Raw genomic sequence first — 15993 nt, 5'->3', positions numbered from 1 at the left:
AGCCTAATCAGCTGCAGACACTCTAGGAAGACCAGCATGAGCAACAGAGGGTGACGTCATGTGGTGAGTAGTTTGGAAAAAAAGCATCTTCGGACACAATAAAACCTTCATCATCAGCATTGTAAAATATGCTGTTTCACGGATGTGAGTCATCTGTACAAGTGTTTACATTCTGAATAATTTAAAGCCCTCTCTACTTTTCGTCTTTGATGCTCTCTGTTATCTTCATTATGGATAAACTGTGTTAATCATCATTGTGAGTCAGTCTATTGGCATGTGTGAGTCTGAACAAAACCTGAATATTTCAAACATGGCTAATAAAACTTAACAGAAGGTTTGCAGGTGGGAGGCTGAGAGGATAAGTGAAAAAAAATTGAAATGAGGATCCAAAAAAAGTCAGATATGACCTGGATTCCCTTTATACTCTTTTAAATTAACCATGTGGGGAGTCACTATTGTGCCTTCTCAAGCAGCTTTGTCTGCCCGGCAGTTTTTCTAATGAGGGGCTTTGGAGGAGGATGACAGAGCGCTCTGCCCACTCTGTCAGGGGAGGAGGGGCGTTTAAAGGAAATGAGCAATACTCTGTCCATAGATACGCCTAATACTGGATTCCCCCTACTCAGATGCCCTGCTGGCAGCTTGGCAGCTCTATTAGGACTGAGAAGGGTGGCATTAGTCTGAAACTCTCATTATGTCAGATACACTGAAAACCTCTAATCTCAACTCCAAATGATAGGGAGGGAATTAAACCCAACTGGGCAAGAAGGCAGTAGAAGAGGGCTGGTTGGAAGAACTCAAATCAGTTTTGTTTGTACTTTAAGGACAAACTTTATTTTGGAAAGCAACCACAAGTGTCAAATGTCAAGTTTATCAAGTTTTCATGTACATCAAGCTGATTGATACAAACTTTCCTTTCTTCTTGTCGGATATCCCATGTTACTTAAATGCATAAAATTTGTCATGTTTCCAGTCACCCAAGTAGTGTATAAAAGAGGGGGCAAGACCAACACCTCAGAAAGGTACTGACGTTTTCTGCTTACCATTAAATTGCTATGTTGATCTTAATACTGAATTTGGATAAAGGTAAATCATAAACACGTGTTAAAAGATATGTATACATGTCAAAGGAACATGGTGTTTGTGGGGAATTTCAGTCAGATACTTCAGACGCCACAGTTAATTATGCCCTGTTTCTAGTTTCTGTGTCAGATCAAGGTGTGGAATCAATATAAAGACACATTAACTAAACTTACATGATTACAGGATAAAATTTTGGCTTTGGCTTACCCTCTAATTATTCATGTTTACCAGTCTAACCAACAGCATCAACAATCAATGCCAGACCACAACTCAATATCTATGTCCTGAGTTCTGAGTTAACCTTGTTTAAACCCAACAGAAGCTGAGAACAAAGCAGTTTTTCTTTTTATTTCATAGCATGCAGTTATAAACTTCACCAGAAGATGGAAACATTTCACAAAAGAGTGGGAGTGGAAAAAGGTTAGACCCTTCAACAGTCCAACCTAGTGTTATTGGTTACATGCCATTTCCTTTTGGGGATTTGCTACGCATTTCTTAAATTTTGTCGCTGTTTTGTGGAGATATTGTACTCACAGTTTTTTGAGAGGATCAAAGTGTTTTTCCTGAATTAAGTTAATATATCAGTGAGCTCGGCCTACTCACTGGCTGTGTGATGAAGCCAAAACAGGATTAAGAGAAAACACCAACAAGCTCACTGACAGATCTTTTCTTGCTGTGTCACAGCAATATCTTTGGGACTGCAGGACTTTCCAGATCTATTATGGTTGATGTGTCCAAATTAATACTGCTACTGTTACTGATGCTGCTTTTCCCTCAGGCCTTAGTTTGGAAAATGTCACATCACTGCCATCTGCTGGGTAATCAAAATGCTACAACATTTATTCTAGCCCTCAGCAGTTTGCCAACTAAAGGAATAGTTCATAGTGTTCACACAATTGTCTTTTGGTCTTATCATAATCAACATTTATGTTAAGTAGTTTTTTAAGTAATATATCTTTTTGTAAAACAAAAAAATTTCTCCGATATATTTTAATTTCTGTGTCATTTTTCAGCATTACATGTCAAGTGTTATTGCTTTTGGCTTGTATCTCATGAAAAGTGATAAATGTATGTTTGAGTGTAGACGGTTTTTTTTTTTTTTTTGTCCCCCCCAAAAGTATATGAAGTGTTTCTTGCTTCTATAGCTCTGTTCATGTCTTCCTGTCTGCATCACCTTGTTCAGACCTCTTTGCAAAAACCTGTTTATGGAACTTAACTGAATTTTCGGGTCTTGGAAGCAAATTGTTTTGCTCTAGAGACTGTGAGAGCTTTCTTCGATAATTCATCTGCAACCCTCTGCAGCTTGGCCCCGGGTTGTATGCACACTAGTGCTGCACGATTTGGGGAAAAGGTGTGATTTGCGATTAGGTGGACAATATTGCGATTGCGATTGTGCTTGCGATTTAATAAAAAAAAAGTTGTGTCATGATGAGTCTACAGACTTGCTTGGTTATCATGGAGAAAAATCTGAATTGCATGTGCTGACATTGCGATTGCGATTGCGATAATCGTGCAGCCCTAATGCACACAATCATGACGAGGTGACTCTTAACAAGGCACGTGTTTGTTTTATAAAATGAATGGAAATTGGATTTTCTATATTTCTTTGTTCGAGACTAATTTTACCAGATACAACTCGACAAGGTGAGGCATTTATAAGGTTACACAGAGCTGTTTTATGAAAGGTAACAATAATCAAACTTTGTAAGTTTGTACTGTAGTTTAGCAGTTGTATGCTGTGCCCATTCACTTATGTCTGATACATGTCCGTAACGTGTACTAATGTTAGAGAATCCTCGTGATAAATAATTACCAGTTTGGCCTGTGTTCTAGCCTTTAGCTTGTGCTCTAAAACTCTCGCTTAGCTTTCTTCTGTCCTTTTTCTGACAGTTCAGTTCCAGTGTCCACCATGACAACAAAATGAATCCAAGAAATCGTTTTCAGCCGAGAAAAACACGTTTCTGTCTTCTCAAGACTAAACTTCAGCGGCTGGCGTTCTGTTGATGTAAATCCTGCCCAACTTTGGAAGCTAAGGAATAGTTTTTGGGAATAACCTATATTGGTGCTGCTTATAATCTCATTTTAAATTATGGATTATGATCAGACATATATCTAGAATTCTGGTGAAGACTTTTTCAAGATCACTCAGTCCTCACAGTCCCCTTTAACTTTTGGCACGACACTGCTGCTCCTGAGGACCACTCGTGTTTCAGGTTTGGCCTTCAAAATAAAAGCACATTAATGAAGGTTAGAAAGTCGACAGCTTTGTACGCCATCTACTGTATATTGAAAAAGAAAACTAACGTTTGAAATGTTTGATTTAGTCAGATTTTCCCAAAGATATTTTTCTCGTCCTTTGATTATTGGACATTTGTTCAGTGTTCTTTCATAACGACACTAAAACAATAGACCTCTTTGAAAAAAGTAACGTTTTTATACACAAATAATATGATCTCTCCCTGTTTTTTCCACATTGATGTTTTTAAATGTGACGAATATATTTTTTTTTTAAAAGAAAAAGAAACTACATTTACGAATAATTTTGAGTACAACGTCAACATAGTAGGGGGAAAAGTGTAGTTATTTTGAAAAGCCAACATCACCGGAAGTGTCCCGTTAAACTTTCCCAGCTGGACACACTCAGAGCAGTGAAGGCTATGGTGGGCGAGGAGCAGGACTCACGCGGACTTTCAGAGAGCTTTCTATCAGCCTGTGCCTGACCTGTGCTGCTCTATCGTAATATCAAAACATGTCTGTGAACGAGGTGCACGTGCTCCGACCCTTCAAGCTCATCGCGCTGCTCTGTGTGTTCCTCGCGCTCTGTTTGGATATAGTGGCTCTGCTGAGTCCCGCCTGGGTCACCGCCGAGCATTTCTCCCTGTCTCTGTGGGAGTCATGCTCCCAGTCCGAGGCACGACCGGGAGAAGAGGAGGCTGTGTGGAGCTGCTTCTCCACCCTCACATCTGGTACGGATCAATGTTTGTTTTTGGACCTTTTGTTCACTTTCACAGGACGCTTTGTTGTTTTAACTCTCTGCCCCCGAAACCCCGCTTAGTGTTTGATGTGTGGACACTGAAAGAGGCACGCATGGAGTAGAAAGTTCTGAAAAACGTTTATCCTCCATGATCATGAAGGGATCATGAAGGTAAAACTAGGAACTGTTCTTAGTGCCACCAAAAGCTCCACATCAGGGAGAAAAAACAAACAAACAGGAGGTTTTGTTTGAAAGTGGGAACTGCCTAGCATCATTGGTCATCTTCTTCCTTTATTCAATCAATCATCCTCTGTTTTTTTTAACAATCTTATTTTTTATTTTTCATAAACAGACAGCGGGAAAGTGTTTATTACATAAAATGATATAGAGACAATGAGCTGAGGCTGGCTTTTAGACTTCTTGCAGTTTTAAGAAGTTGTTTAAAAGAGCTCGTACTATATTCAACCGCAAAGAATGGAAAAGTGGAGTAAAAAAGTAGTTGGCTTTACAGTTTTGCAGATAAATGCACTAAATGAAGGTAGATGGAATTAAAAAATAATACACAAGATGTTCCATCCCAGAGGTTTGACATCACCTCAGAGGCAGTTTGTTTTTGCTGGCTTGTTGTTGCTCCCTGTGCAGCAGCTGAGGCGTTCAGGGCTTCTTGTGCTGCTGATAAATTCCCTCTGTTCATACCAGAGCTGTGACGTGGACTCACTGTAACAAACACGTTGTCATGATGCTCAGCTCAGCCAGCATGATTTGACTGCAGATTGATGTGGATGTAATGACAGTGATCTCTGTGTTTCCTGTTTTATCAATATTGCTGGATCGGTGACTAACATCATTTCAAAGTGCAAAAATGCCATCTTCAAAGTTAATGTTTGGGATAATTGAAAATATTTGAAATATGTGACACAAAGAGACACAATCCCTTTGGCACACAAAGGGTTAACCACTCCAGTCAGCAGAAGGCTTTGAGTGGGTTTGAAGAGACCATTAAGCATCCTCCCCATCCTCCTCCTCAGCAGGCCTCAACCCACCAGATTGTCTGTTGCCACCCAGAAAAAAGGGTATGTGCCACTAAGCCTGTTTTTACCCATCAAGAGAGGGAATCTGCTAATAATGTAGCAGATTTAGCTGCATTTAAACATCCAGTAGCTGACTGTTGACTGGTGGGAAATACACTAAAGAATAGAGCAAACCAAATAAATATTGAGTTGAAATGTTGTTGTTGTTTTTTTTACTTTGTAGAGACCCTGTTTCAGATTTTAAATTATTTTTTGGTCCAACAATAACTGAAACAAACAACCACAGAAGGCTACAAAACTGGAGTGTTTTGGTGTTCATGCACTGATGCTGAGGAATGTGTGGGGTGAATAGGAGGCGGGTTTGTTGCTTTTGAGTGTCTGCAGAGCTCATTAAAGCACAAGGGGAGAGCTGTGGTGGGGTTAAAGGGGCAGTTCACCCAAAGGCAAGGCAGATTTATCATGAGCTAAGTTTCATTCTTGACTCTGAATTCTTGGATTTCAGTCCACATTTTTAGGGAGTGCAATCAGATTTTTGGGGACTTTCACTTTTATTGCTTTTAGACGTTATTGCAAAGGAAAGACAGCTTAAGGGAGAGGCACAGGAAATGCCTTGAGGACTTTTGCCTCGGTATGCGGGGTGCCTGTTTTACCATCTTAGCTCAACTTTTTGTGGTTGTTTTTTAAGGTGGTAATTGGATATGATCACTGACCAAAAGGCAGGACATGTGGAGAGGAGAGAGGTTCAGGGAAAATATTACATAATCACTGAAAGCAGTCAAAAAATATTTTTGATCTGTTCAATTTCCTTAAAGGATAAAAGTTTATTTCTCTTTAACCAAATACTGGATAACATATCTCCTGAAGGGTGAATTGAGGGCATTTCTAATGTGACTTTTGGGAATACATTTCCTTCTGACATCCTAAGGACAAATGAATCAGGAGTCTAGAGAAAGAGCCAACAAGGAGCTTTAAGCTATATTGCATTTGGATTTTTTTCCTGAGATGAGACAGGAGTGTTAAAGCTTATTCTTTACACAGATGAGTAAGACAATAAAGAGGAGCAACACAATGCAGAGGAGGAAAAAAATGAACATCTTCTTAAGAATAAACACCATGGGAAATATAGTGTAACTAAACAGAGAAACTTTAAAAACTGTTGTGTAGCTCTTTCCAGAGAAGATCTTCTGACGCAGTGGAAGTGATGGTTTTTACTTCTCCACAAATTGCGCCTGGAGTTTGTTTTGAATAAGCAGAATAAATGTTCTGTGAAGAAGCCACAGAGGCTAAACTAACATGGAAAAAGACTGAAAGCTACAAACAGAAAGTCCAGCTACATCAGCCTAAAACACACCAACCTGGACCTAATGTTTGGAGACTGAAGGAGGCAGAGAAGGATTTTCACCAAGATAAGAAAAAAGTCAAACTCACAAAGGCACTTATTGTACTTGATTGGTATGCCCAATTTTCAAATCCAGGTTTATGACTCAGCTATTAGAAGATAAAATTGCTTTTTTAAGTATTACAAACATTAAGAACATTTCACATGTTGAAGCTGCAGTTTTACATTGTCATCAATATAAACTTTTAATTCTTTGACCTAGTACAAAAACTTGATGTAATATTGTTGATTTATCCATATTATGGTGACCCCTGTGTCACTAAAGTTCCTGTATTCATGATGAACTTGTCCTCTCGTGTCAGCCGCACATTCTGCATCACTCCCTTCACTCTGTGGGATAAGCTCCTGTTTTGTGTTTGTCAACACAGCGGTTCAATTCAACAGTGCTGGTCTGTGAATCGAGCTTTTGTTGACTGTTTGCTCCTCTCTAACCTGTGTGCGTGTGTCGTCCTGCAGACTGGCAGATTGCCACCTTGGTGCTGCTGGTGACCGGAGCTGTGGCGACGCTGGTGGCCTTTTTGGTGGCCTTGATTTCTCTCTGCAGGGGGACTCATAGACAGCACTACCGCACCGTGGCTGTCTTCCTCTTCACTGCAGGTATGTGTGTACTTCATTACTTTCAAAGCAGATCTCAAAACGTTTGCACCTCTCTGCCTATCTTACGTCCAAAACTCATCATGCTCTTATACATTTGGGAACAAAAGAGAGAACATTTGCGTATGCTTGCAGAAACCACAAAAATTTCCGTATGGATGTGATTTTTTTTCCAGTACTCATATTAAATAGATGGGTGCAGAAGGAAAGCAGCAGCTGAATGAGGCTCTCTGGTTGAGCTCATTCTTTCTGTGGTGTTGGGTTTGAAGAGCTGCTAGCACGTTTGCCAAGAAAAAGCAGCCGCAGAATTTGCAGACTTACCAACAAAGTGAAGTCAGTGAGTAAAAATATACAACCACAAGCTCCTCAGCCAGAAGGACTGCCTCATACTTGGACTGAACTTCTTATGCATGCTCTCCGAAAGGACCTTTGGGTGAAACCAGGTTTTGACACAAGTGAGGGTGGAGCCATCTATAAAACAAATGATGAAATCCAAGGTTTAGCAAAAATGGCACATTTTCCTCACTGTTCTTGTGTTGTAATCACTGAATCTTAGTCTCTGCTTATTTTACTCCAAACAGTGATGTAACTCTTACCACTTACTACCACTTCAATACCAACTAAACCCATATTTCCAGCCTCCAAAATAAAACAGATTACATAAGAAACAGAACCTTTTTTCCATCAAATACAACATAGTAGTTTGACGTTGTACATGTAAGCTGAAAGTAAAGTGTTAGTTTTCAACAGGGATTTCATAGTTTTATTCATGATAAGAATGTAGACAGCTCTGAAAATTTTGTAGGTTAGTAGATGAAATCCACCTTTATGCCAGAATGATAATTTAGAGCTATAACTGCCAACATGTTAGCCACCTTTCATGCCAAGGTGGGCATGAAAAAATGAAAATACAAAACAAGTTAGGCCAGCCTTTCTCAAGTAAAACCCCTAAGTCTCTGCTGACTAAGTGTATGTTTCACAAAGCAAAACTTGACTGAAATATTCAAGATTCCTTTTGATGTTTCTGTCATTTTTTATTTAAATTATTTTCTTTTTAAATTCTTTTTTTTTTTGGTTTAGTTTGGTTTTAATCAGTTTCATTTTTCTTAAAGCTGTCTATTGAACCCGTTTTTGTAATACAACAAGCAAAAATAAATGTTGCTGGAGTGTGGGCTCACATAATCCTCAGTGCCCTGCTCGGGGCACCCCAGTCTAAAAAGTCTGGGCACGCCCCTGCTTGCCACCAGGTACCCCGTTGTAGCCTACGTTATGTTGCTCTGCTCCTCAGCGGATGGATTTGTGCTAAACAGAAGGTTCAGCTCTTGGAATAGAGGGAATTACAATGAAAGACGGGACTCACCTTTCCCCAGGTAAAAATCGAACAACTTCTCAAGCGTTTATGGCCGCAGTGCGCGAATCTCTCTCTGATTGATTCCCAAATGTTTGAGTCAAATATCTTAATCAAACTGCCAGTGTAGAGTGAACAACGAACCATAATATTATCATCTTTTGCTGACACAAACTCAAAACAGTGACTGTGTACCTAGCTGTTTACCTTTGTGTCGCTGGCTGCTATTACTTGTGAGTTGTCCACATCCTGGAAACGTGATGAACACGCGACTCCTGTCAATCCCCGAGACACAAGAAAAAAGCATTTAGATTTTTTTACATGAAAAATGAAAAGAAAAGTAACGCACATTGAGTTGAATAAGTAACTTTAATCTGATTACTGGTTTGGAAATAGTAACGCGTTAGATTACTTGTTACTGAAAAAGGGGGTGAACTCAGAGTAACGAGTTACTTAGTAGCGCGTTACCGGCATCACTGCAAACAACCAATAGCACTTTGAGTACTTTTCTTTTTAATTCATATGTCATAGATTAATCAGATTTCCATAAGCCTTAAGATGTGAAATTAAAGGGACAGTGTTTGTAACTTGGTTTCAGAGTAACTGTAAGGCATTCATGTCTTATTCTGTGTCTTACAGCATCAGTCACAAAAGACCAGTGTGCACAGCTTAGTTATTGGCTGTGGTTTCGACTGTAAGTCATTTACGGCAAAGCGTGGGAATGCAGTGTTATCCTTTCCTGTGTGTAATTGCTCTAAGAGCCCTGCGAGAATAATATGTCTTCACAAACGTTCAGTGCTCAGCAGAGCTGCAGCACAGGGCCTGGACTGTTAAATGCCCCACGGCAGGGCTGCGGCTGCAAGGTATTTATTTTCTGTCCGGAAATATGACCTCAGAAGACTGTAGGCCCAGTCTGGGCTCCATCAACACGGCCACATTCTTGGGCTGCCTCCTGCACGCCCACTGCTCCGTCATGTAGGAAGGAAAGGTGGAGTCATAGTTGTCCCTTCCTCAAGAGTCACCTGGCATGCAGTGAGAGGAAATACAGTAGCTGGTGTGTGGATCACAGAATGCTTTTGATCACGCACACGCATGATTAGTCAGTGACGCCAACACATTTACTTCTTGCACTCAATGGTCCTGAAAGATTTGAAGGGAAATATGACTCACAAAGAAGCCAAGGTCTGATTTGGATTGTTAAAGTCTTACATTTTTCTTTTCTCAATGAATTGTTCAAGCTCTACTTTGAGGTGCTGGAACATTAATATTTTAGTGTCTTTCATGGAAAAACAGCCACCCCAAAGGAGAAAGAAACCCTTGGAGAGAAATTTTCAGCTGACATTTTTAAAATCTTTTTAGGGGGCCTCACTGAAGAGAAGAAAAAGAAAACACTTTTCTTTCACATAAAGTTTTTACCTTATTTTTCTTTTGCTTGGGACAGCAAAGTAATTTCTAGTCCTCTCTTGAAAGTGTCTTTGAGCAATTAGACTATTTTGATAATAAGCCAATGGAAGAGGAAGCCTGTTTTCACATTCCTTTCCCCAACTACGGGCTCATCAAAAACACAATGCATTTTCATTCCTGGTCTTGACATTAAACATATTGTTTCGTGTAACATTGCAGGGGCAGTATTTCAGCTTCTGTGTTAGAGTTTAATGTGATGTTAGAGGCAGTTGTTGGACATTGAAGCTCCAGTGGTGCAGGAGAAGTATCTCTACTGGTGAGAAGAGTAACAGCCTGTGGAGGTATTTGATCTTTGAATGTCAGAAAAAAATAAACATGCCAAACACAAATTCCTGCAACTAAAGATTGTTTTTTTCACCTTGTCAGAAAGAAAGTGTACAAAGAAGTTAGTTTAATTTTGTTGCTGTTTTTATACTGTACATGGAAAAACTTGTCTTTGAATGAAAAGTTACATCTTACAGAATTTCCTGCAGAATGTTGTTGTATCTGTGCTGGAGGAGAAGAGTCGTCAAATGAAAAAATTGACATGTAATAAGCTTTTTTGGGTTGAACATTAATGGTTTTTTAGGACTGATACAGATTGTAAGTTGTTCATGAGACTTAAAACTGATATACATTCACAGTAAAACTTTCAAAATTTCAAATACACTAATTCCAAAGCAAAACTTTTTTTCAATGATTTTGTTTAATATTTAATCAAAACTGAAATTTGCATTACATACAGAAGTGAACAGTTAACCTGACGCTCCAGGGACTGACCACAGACAAGAGTGAAAGACATACCATGAGTGGAGTCACACACACACTTTTTATCAGCAGTGGATAACTTTTAAAAAAGTGATGAGAAGGTTTTGTTTTGAAATGAGATATCAATCCTTTAACTTAACATTAAAAACAAATGGGGTAAAAAACTAAATTTTGTTGCTGATGAACTTATTTGCTTTTGTAGTCCTTTAAGAGGCACCATTATTTTTTGTCTGTTTCATAACAAGTTGAAATTCTTTGTAAGAGCTTTATTTTGGAAATTAAAGACGCCATGAATACAAAGAGCTCAAAATTTTCAGTTAAGATCTATGTTTCTCCCAAGTTCATCAGTCAAAAACGTTTTAATTTTGCCACAGTCTGTTTGCTTTTTTTAAAGACCCTCTTTTTGTTGCAGTGGTTCTGCAGGCCTGCGCTCTGGTCCTCTACCCGATCAAGTTTATCGACGGGACAGTCCTTCAGACGTATCATGAGTTCAACTGGGGCTACGGGCTGGGCTGGGGAGCCACCATCTTCATGCTGGGAGCAGGAATCCTCTTCTGCCTGCGGACTGACATTTATGAGGAAGCAATGTACTGAGCTTTTTCACCCCCTCATGGAAAACACACACCTACATGATCACTCACAGACAAATCCCCATACAGGAGGTGTGCTACTTTTCTCCTCCCTGCCCACAGCTGACGTGTATGAGGACAGACTCTGTCTTTCTCTCTCTTTCTCTCACTGTCTCCCTCTCTCTGTTATTTTTAGTCAGGTTGTGAAGGTCTAATTTAGGCCAGGGCCCCTAGCACCTCTACTCCCGTGCTGCCGATGGGTCCCTCAGCCCTGCCGGTATCAGGGGTGAGGTGTTAAAAGCTAAAGCACACAGAGCTTTCTGGACAGTCACAGTCACAGATGCTGGACGTTTCCACTGCGTGTTGATGTAGGTCTCTATTGTTAGAGAAACGGGACGTGAATGTGCAGTGAGTGAACATTTGAAGGGATTGAGTTCTCCCCACACTTCCTTTTTTATTATTTCTGTATCATTTTACAAGAAAGAGCGTGTTGTATGTGTATTTATAACATTTTTCCCCTTTTTAAGTATTTAAAAAGCTGAATTATCTCTGTGTTTTAGGTGAAACATATCTAGTAATACTAAGCCTTTGATAGCAGAAGTGTCAGTTTCTCGGTTTCTATAAATGCTAGAGCTATGAAGTGTTTATAGCTTAGTATAAAACTCATACAAGTTTCTCTAGAAGGAAAGTTGTAAATGTGTACAAAGTATTTCTACATGAAGGAAAGTACAAAATAAATAATTGTAGTTTTGGGAGTACCAGGAGTGTACATTTTTGTGTCCCTATTTCAGAGGGGGAGCATCAGCAGAGGCCCTCTATTTCTGTTAATTCACCAAACAGCAAAGTCAATAATGTATGCGTGTTTAAAGAGACATTTGTGGATGGCTTGCTTTGAACTTTTTAATGTGTCACACAGCTAACAGTATGTGAAACAAGCCAGAGTTCTCTCATCTCCCCGGTGTTTGGTGTAAAACTGGAGCTTATTCACACCTGAGTGGCCTACTGTGACATTTTCCTTCTCACACTTTTTTTTTTTTTAGTTTAAAATGTAACAGCTGGTTAAAGAATGAGAACATCTGAAAATGAGTAATTGGAGCAGCTGCAGCAGTATGAAAACTTCCCAGCGCTGCACTGTTCTCTCCTGAATCAACATCTTGGGGAAGAAATGGACCCAAAGAAATGTGCTCTCATGAGAACCTGACACTTGACTCCGTGAGTAGTGAAACACGGTGTGATGAGTTTGTGTTGTGGGTGTCTTATAATAGCAGTGACCTCAGGGGAATCTTTGAAATGTGACTTTGGTGCTAAAGATGCAGTCCAAGGAGTGAGCACACATCACACAGATGTGATATAAGTTTATGTGACGTGAGTGTAAAGCATGTCATTAGTTAATCAGTGGTTTAGAAGGAAACTATACACTTCAAGTGAGTGGAACATTAACTTAAGTTATATAATTATTGTACAGTAGAGTGAGACTTTAAACTTATAAGATGCATGCATGCTATAGATTTTGTTCACATTTTATTCAAATCTTTTTACTTACCATTTTTTATTAAATGTCATTGTGAGGGTTTTGGTATTAAGTCCTCTCTAGTTTTGTGAGGGTCAAAGGTCAGATCAAAAATAGAATATCTTATTTTTGGCACTTTTGCCACCCAGTAACCTCTCATCTTGAACTCATACCTCAAAAGTTAGAAACAGTCTTTTTAGCTGTTTCACAAAGGGATTGCTTTCGTGCTGGGAATCATTTCTGTTTCTTTTCCTGTGAAACAGCATCCAGCTTTTGAATGTGGCCAAACAAGAACTGTCACCCCCCATGTCTTCTCCAAGGAGTAAAACCTGATTATATTTTGTAGCTTTAAGTCTGTAAGTGCCAATAAAAACCTGAGGGTCACTCTGAATCTGTGGTTCTTCATTGGGCTGCGGAGTGATGTGGTGGCCTGTCTATTTAAGAACAGTAATCCACCTCATGATAAATCTTGATCCCTTTTCCTTACTCTGTGAAAATAAAGCAGTGGATTAGAAAGAACTATGTCAGATCCTAAGTATGTCAGAAACTAAGATTGTTTCAGTGTTGACAAGACAGAAGAAAGTAACAACCCAACTTCAGTGAGACTTACCTGTCATTTTTAAAGTTATGTGGTAATCTAAACATGAACAACAGGTCTGATTTGTATTAAGTGGAGTCCAGAGGCAAAAGCCTCTACACCCGATGTTACATGCTCATTCTTCTGAATACTTTGTACATGACATCCTGCAGCCAGCAAAGCCAAAAACAAGACAACTCTGCAACTCCAGCTGTTAGGACATTCAAAACATTTGATCATATTTGGCTGCAATACATAAGCACTGAATTGGATTCATAGGGAGGAACACATTCCCTCTGCTGAGTAGTCCGGCCCCTGGGTGCAGTAACCAGCCAGGCCCTGCACATGTTCATTCTGCAGGGACAGATTCCAGTTACTGAACCCCGGGAACAGAGACAAATAAGAATCCTGACATCTTTGGGTAAAAGAATGGGATGAAATTATTATCACAATTATGCACAAATGTTTTTGAAAATCCCCCAAAAAAGTTTTGTTCAAACCTGTCGCTGATTTTCTGCCCTTCTGATGCTGACAGGTGGGAGTCCTCTGCAGACTGGTAAGATGAATCACTGGACTGAGAAGTACCACCTCTGACAACACTGACTCCACCAAAATTACATATTAACCTCAATGAAATACTAACTCACTGACCATCCACCGGATCCCATTTAGCATGTACTGTATACTGTTTTTTTCACAATTTTTCTGAAAGCTGGTATGAACACTGCAATCAGGTAAAGTTAAAGAATAACTACATGCTTTAAAAGATGCATACTGTCAATAATCATCAGTTCTGTCATGTAGCAGGTGTTTTAATGAGACATTCAGCCTTTAGATTATCTCAGCTGTTGCAGATAACTTGTGACATCTGAGAAATATGAATGTGACTGTGTGGATACTTTATCACCTTTATTTCATTTAATAAAAGAATGACTGTCTTGATGCATGCAGTAAAATACAGCAAACAAGGGACACACATGAACATGGACAGCCAGGTATAAACAAGGTGACCCACTGTGAGAAGCAGACAGCTGCTGGACTGACCTTGTGGATGTCAATGAATGTTGGATCAAACACTAAAAAACACACTCAGCATGGAGCCAGATGGCTACTTTCCCAACATGGAAGAAAATGTGACACACTGGGGGAATGTTTTACCTTTCTTTTCTTTCACAGCAGATGGGCCAGTTTTGTGAGGTGTAAATGAAGCTGTGATAGAATGAAGTGTGGTATTAAAGGCAAGATAAGATCATATTTTAGTATCCTTGTTGGTGGGCTCATGGGGACTGTTTCCCCTGGAGTTCAGGGACAATAAACTTGAGTTAAATGTATTTAGTTCCAGTCATTTTGTTGTAACACAAGTATACAGTAAAAATCTGATTTTTTTTTCTATTGTGGATGAATTGAGGTAGAGTACTCTAGCAGTCATACATCTATAGAGAAAATACAGAATTTATAATGAGAATAGTTTTATTAAGATTCTGTGATCAGTAGTTTTGCTGTTTTATCTAAAAATAATCCTGAACTGGCTACACCATCAAAAAGGTAAACCAAACTTCAATTTTCTTACACAGGAATCTAATAAAATGCAGTATCTCGTAAAGTAATCTAGTAAAAAGTATTTAAATGTCATGGTGTGGGTATAACTGGGTGCTCTAAATCATTTGAACACTAGAGGGCAATGTGACTTGCAATAAAAAGTCCTGCAGCATGTTGAGTCTTGCACATTGTGAAAAAGCCAAGAGCTTGGAAAAAAAGAACAAGGGAACAGATAAAAGATGAAACTAAGATGAAACAAACTGTGTTGATTTAGGTGAGGCAGAGAGAGAACATCCTGAGTCTTGACTTATGTTGATATATTGCAGATAACTAAAGAAACCAGTATGCAGCTTTTTGACTCAAAGGAACAGATAACTCTATGAGTTTTGTTTTTTTTTACAAGGCAACTTTGACATTTTGAAATTGAAACAGATTTTTCAAAATACATTTTATTCCTTGACTGAAACTAAGGTAATTGGGGCTGACCTCTGAGAAAAAAAAACTATTCTGAGAAATCTGTGAGAAATAGTGAGAACATGCATTTTTTATGATGCAGTCACAGTTGATTAAAGAAAGAAAGAAAGAAAGAAAGAAAGAAAGAAAGAAAGAAAGAAAGAAAGAAAGAAAGAAAGAAAGAAAGTGTTGTTTCATACTCAAGTACATGCAAGATTCTGCACGTTGAATAAGGGCTGTCTTGTTGCTGGACCATTTTTGACCTCAAACAGTAAATTACCCATGAATGTTTATGTCTGTTGGTTTCAGCTACAGTACCCTCATACACTGAAAGACACTTCAATTCAGTCGTTTCACAACTTGACAAAAAACAACAACAATAAATTCAAATTATACAAATTATATCTGTTTTCCTGATCTATGATGTTCAAAGCACAGCTATAATACTTTGCAGCTAGAATGAAAGTTATACCCAAGGGAAGTTGCTGAGTGCACAGAACTGAGAACAGAAACAGTTTTAATGTCTTTATTCACACTTTATAGAATTCAAATGTTCTGTATTGCATGAAACTGATAGGTTACAGTATCTTTTATATGCAAACATGTTCATAAAGCAACATTGTACATTCATTAGCAAGCTAGCTAAACACTGCACCAATATCACTTGCAGTTCCTTTGTATCAAGCGAGCTGCCGAAACTAGCCTAAG

The 15993-nt window shown here is 39.0% G+C and overlaps 1 protein-coding gene across 1 annotated transcript; it reads left to right on the top strand.

Moving 5' to 3' along the window:
• The first annotated feature begins 3688 nt into the window (after nt 1-3688).
• Nucleotides 3689-13087, top strand: LOC141791660 (transmembrane protein 47-like). Its single transcript, XM_074672274.1, has 3 exons — nt 3689-4046; nt 6941-7081; nt 11050-13087. Exons 1-3 carry the CDS (start codon nt 3830-3832, stop codon nt 11229-11231), a joined length of 540 nt encoding a protein of 179 aa, XP_074528375.1. The 5' UTR covers nt 3689-3829; the 3' UTR covers nt 11232-13087.
• Nucleotides 13088-15993: the final 2906 nt, after the last annotated feature.

The sequence above is a fragment of the Halichoeres trimaculatus genome, unplaced genomic scaffold (assembly GCF_033239565.1).
Source record: "Halichoeres trimaculatus isolate MK-OKI-2021-1 unplaced genomic scaffold, fHalTri1.1 fHalTri1_scaffold_6, whole genome shotgun sequence".
Taxonomy (NCBI): domain Eukaryota; kingdom Metazoa; phylum Chordata; class Actinopteri; order Labriformes; family Labridae; genus Halichoeres; species Halichoeres trimaculatus.
Note: the sequence above shows the minus strand (reverse complement) of the source record. Positions and strands in the feature narration are given on the sequence as shown.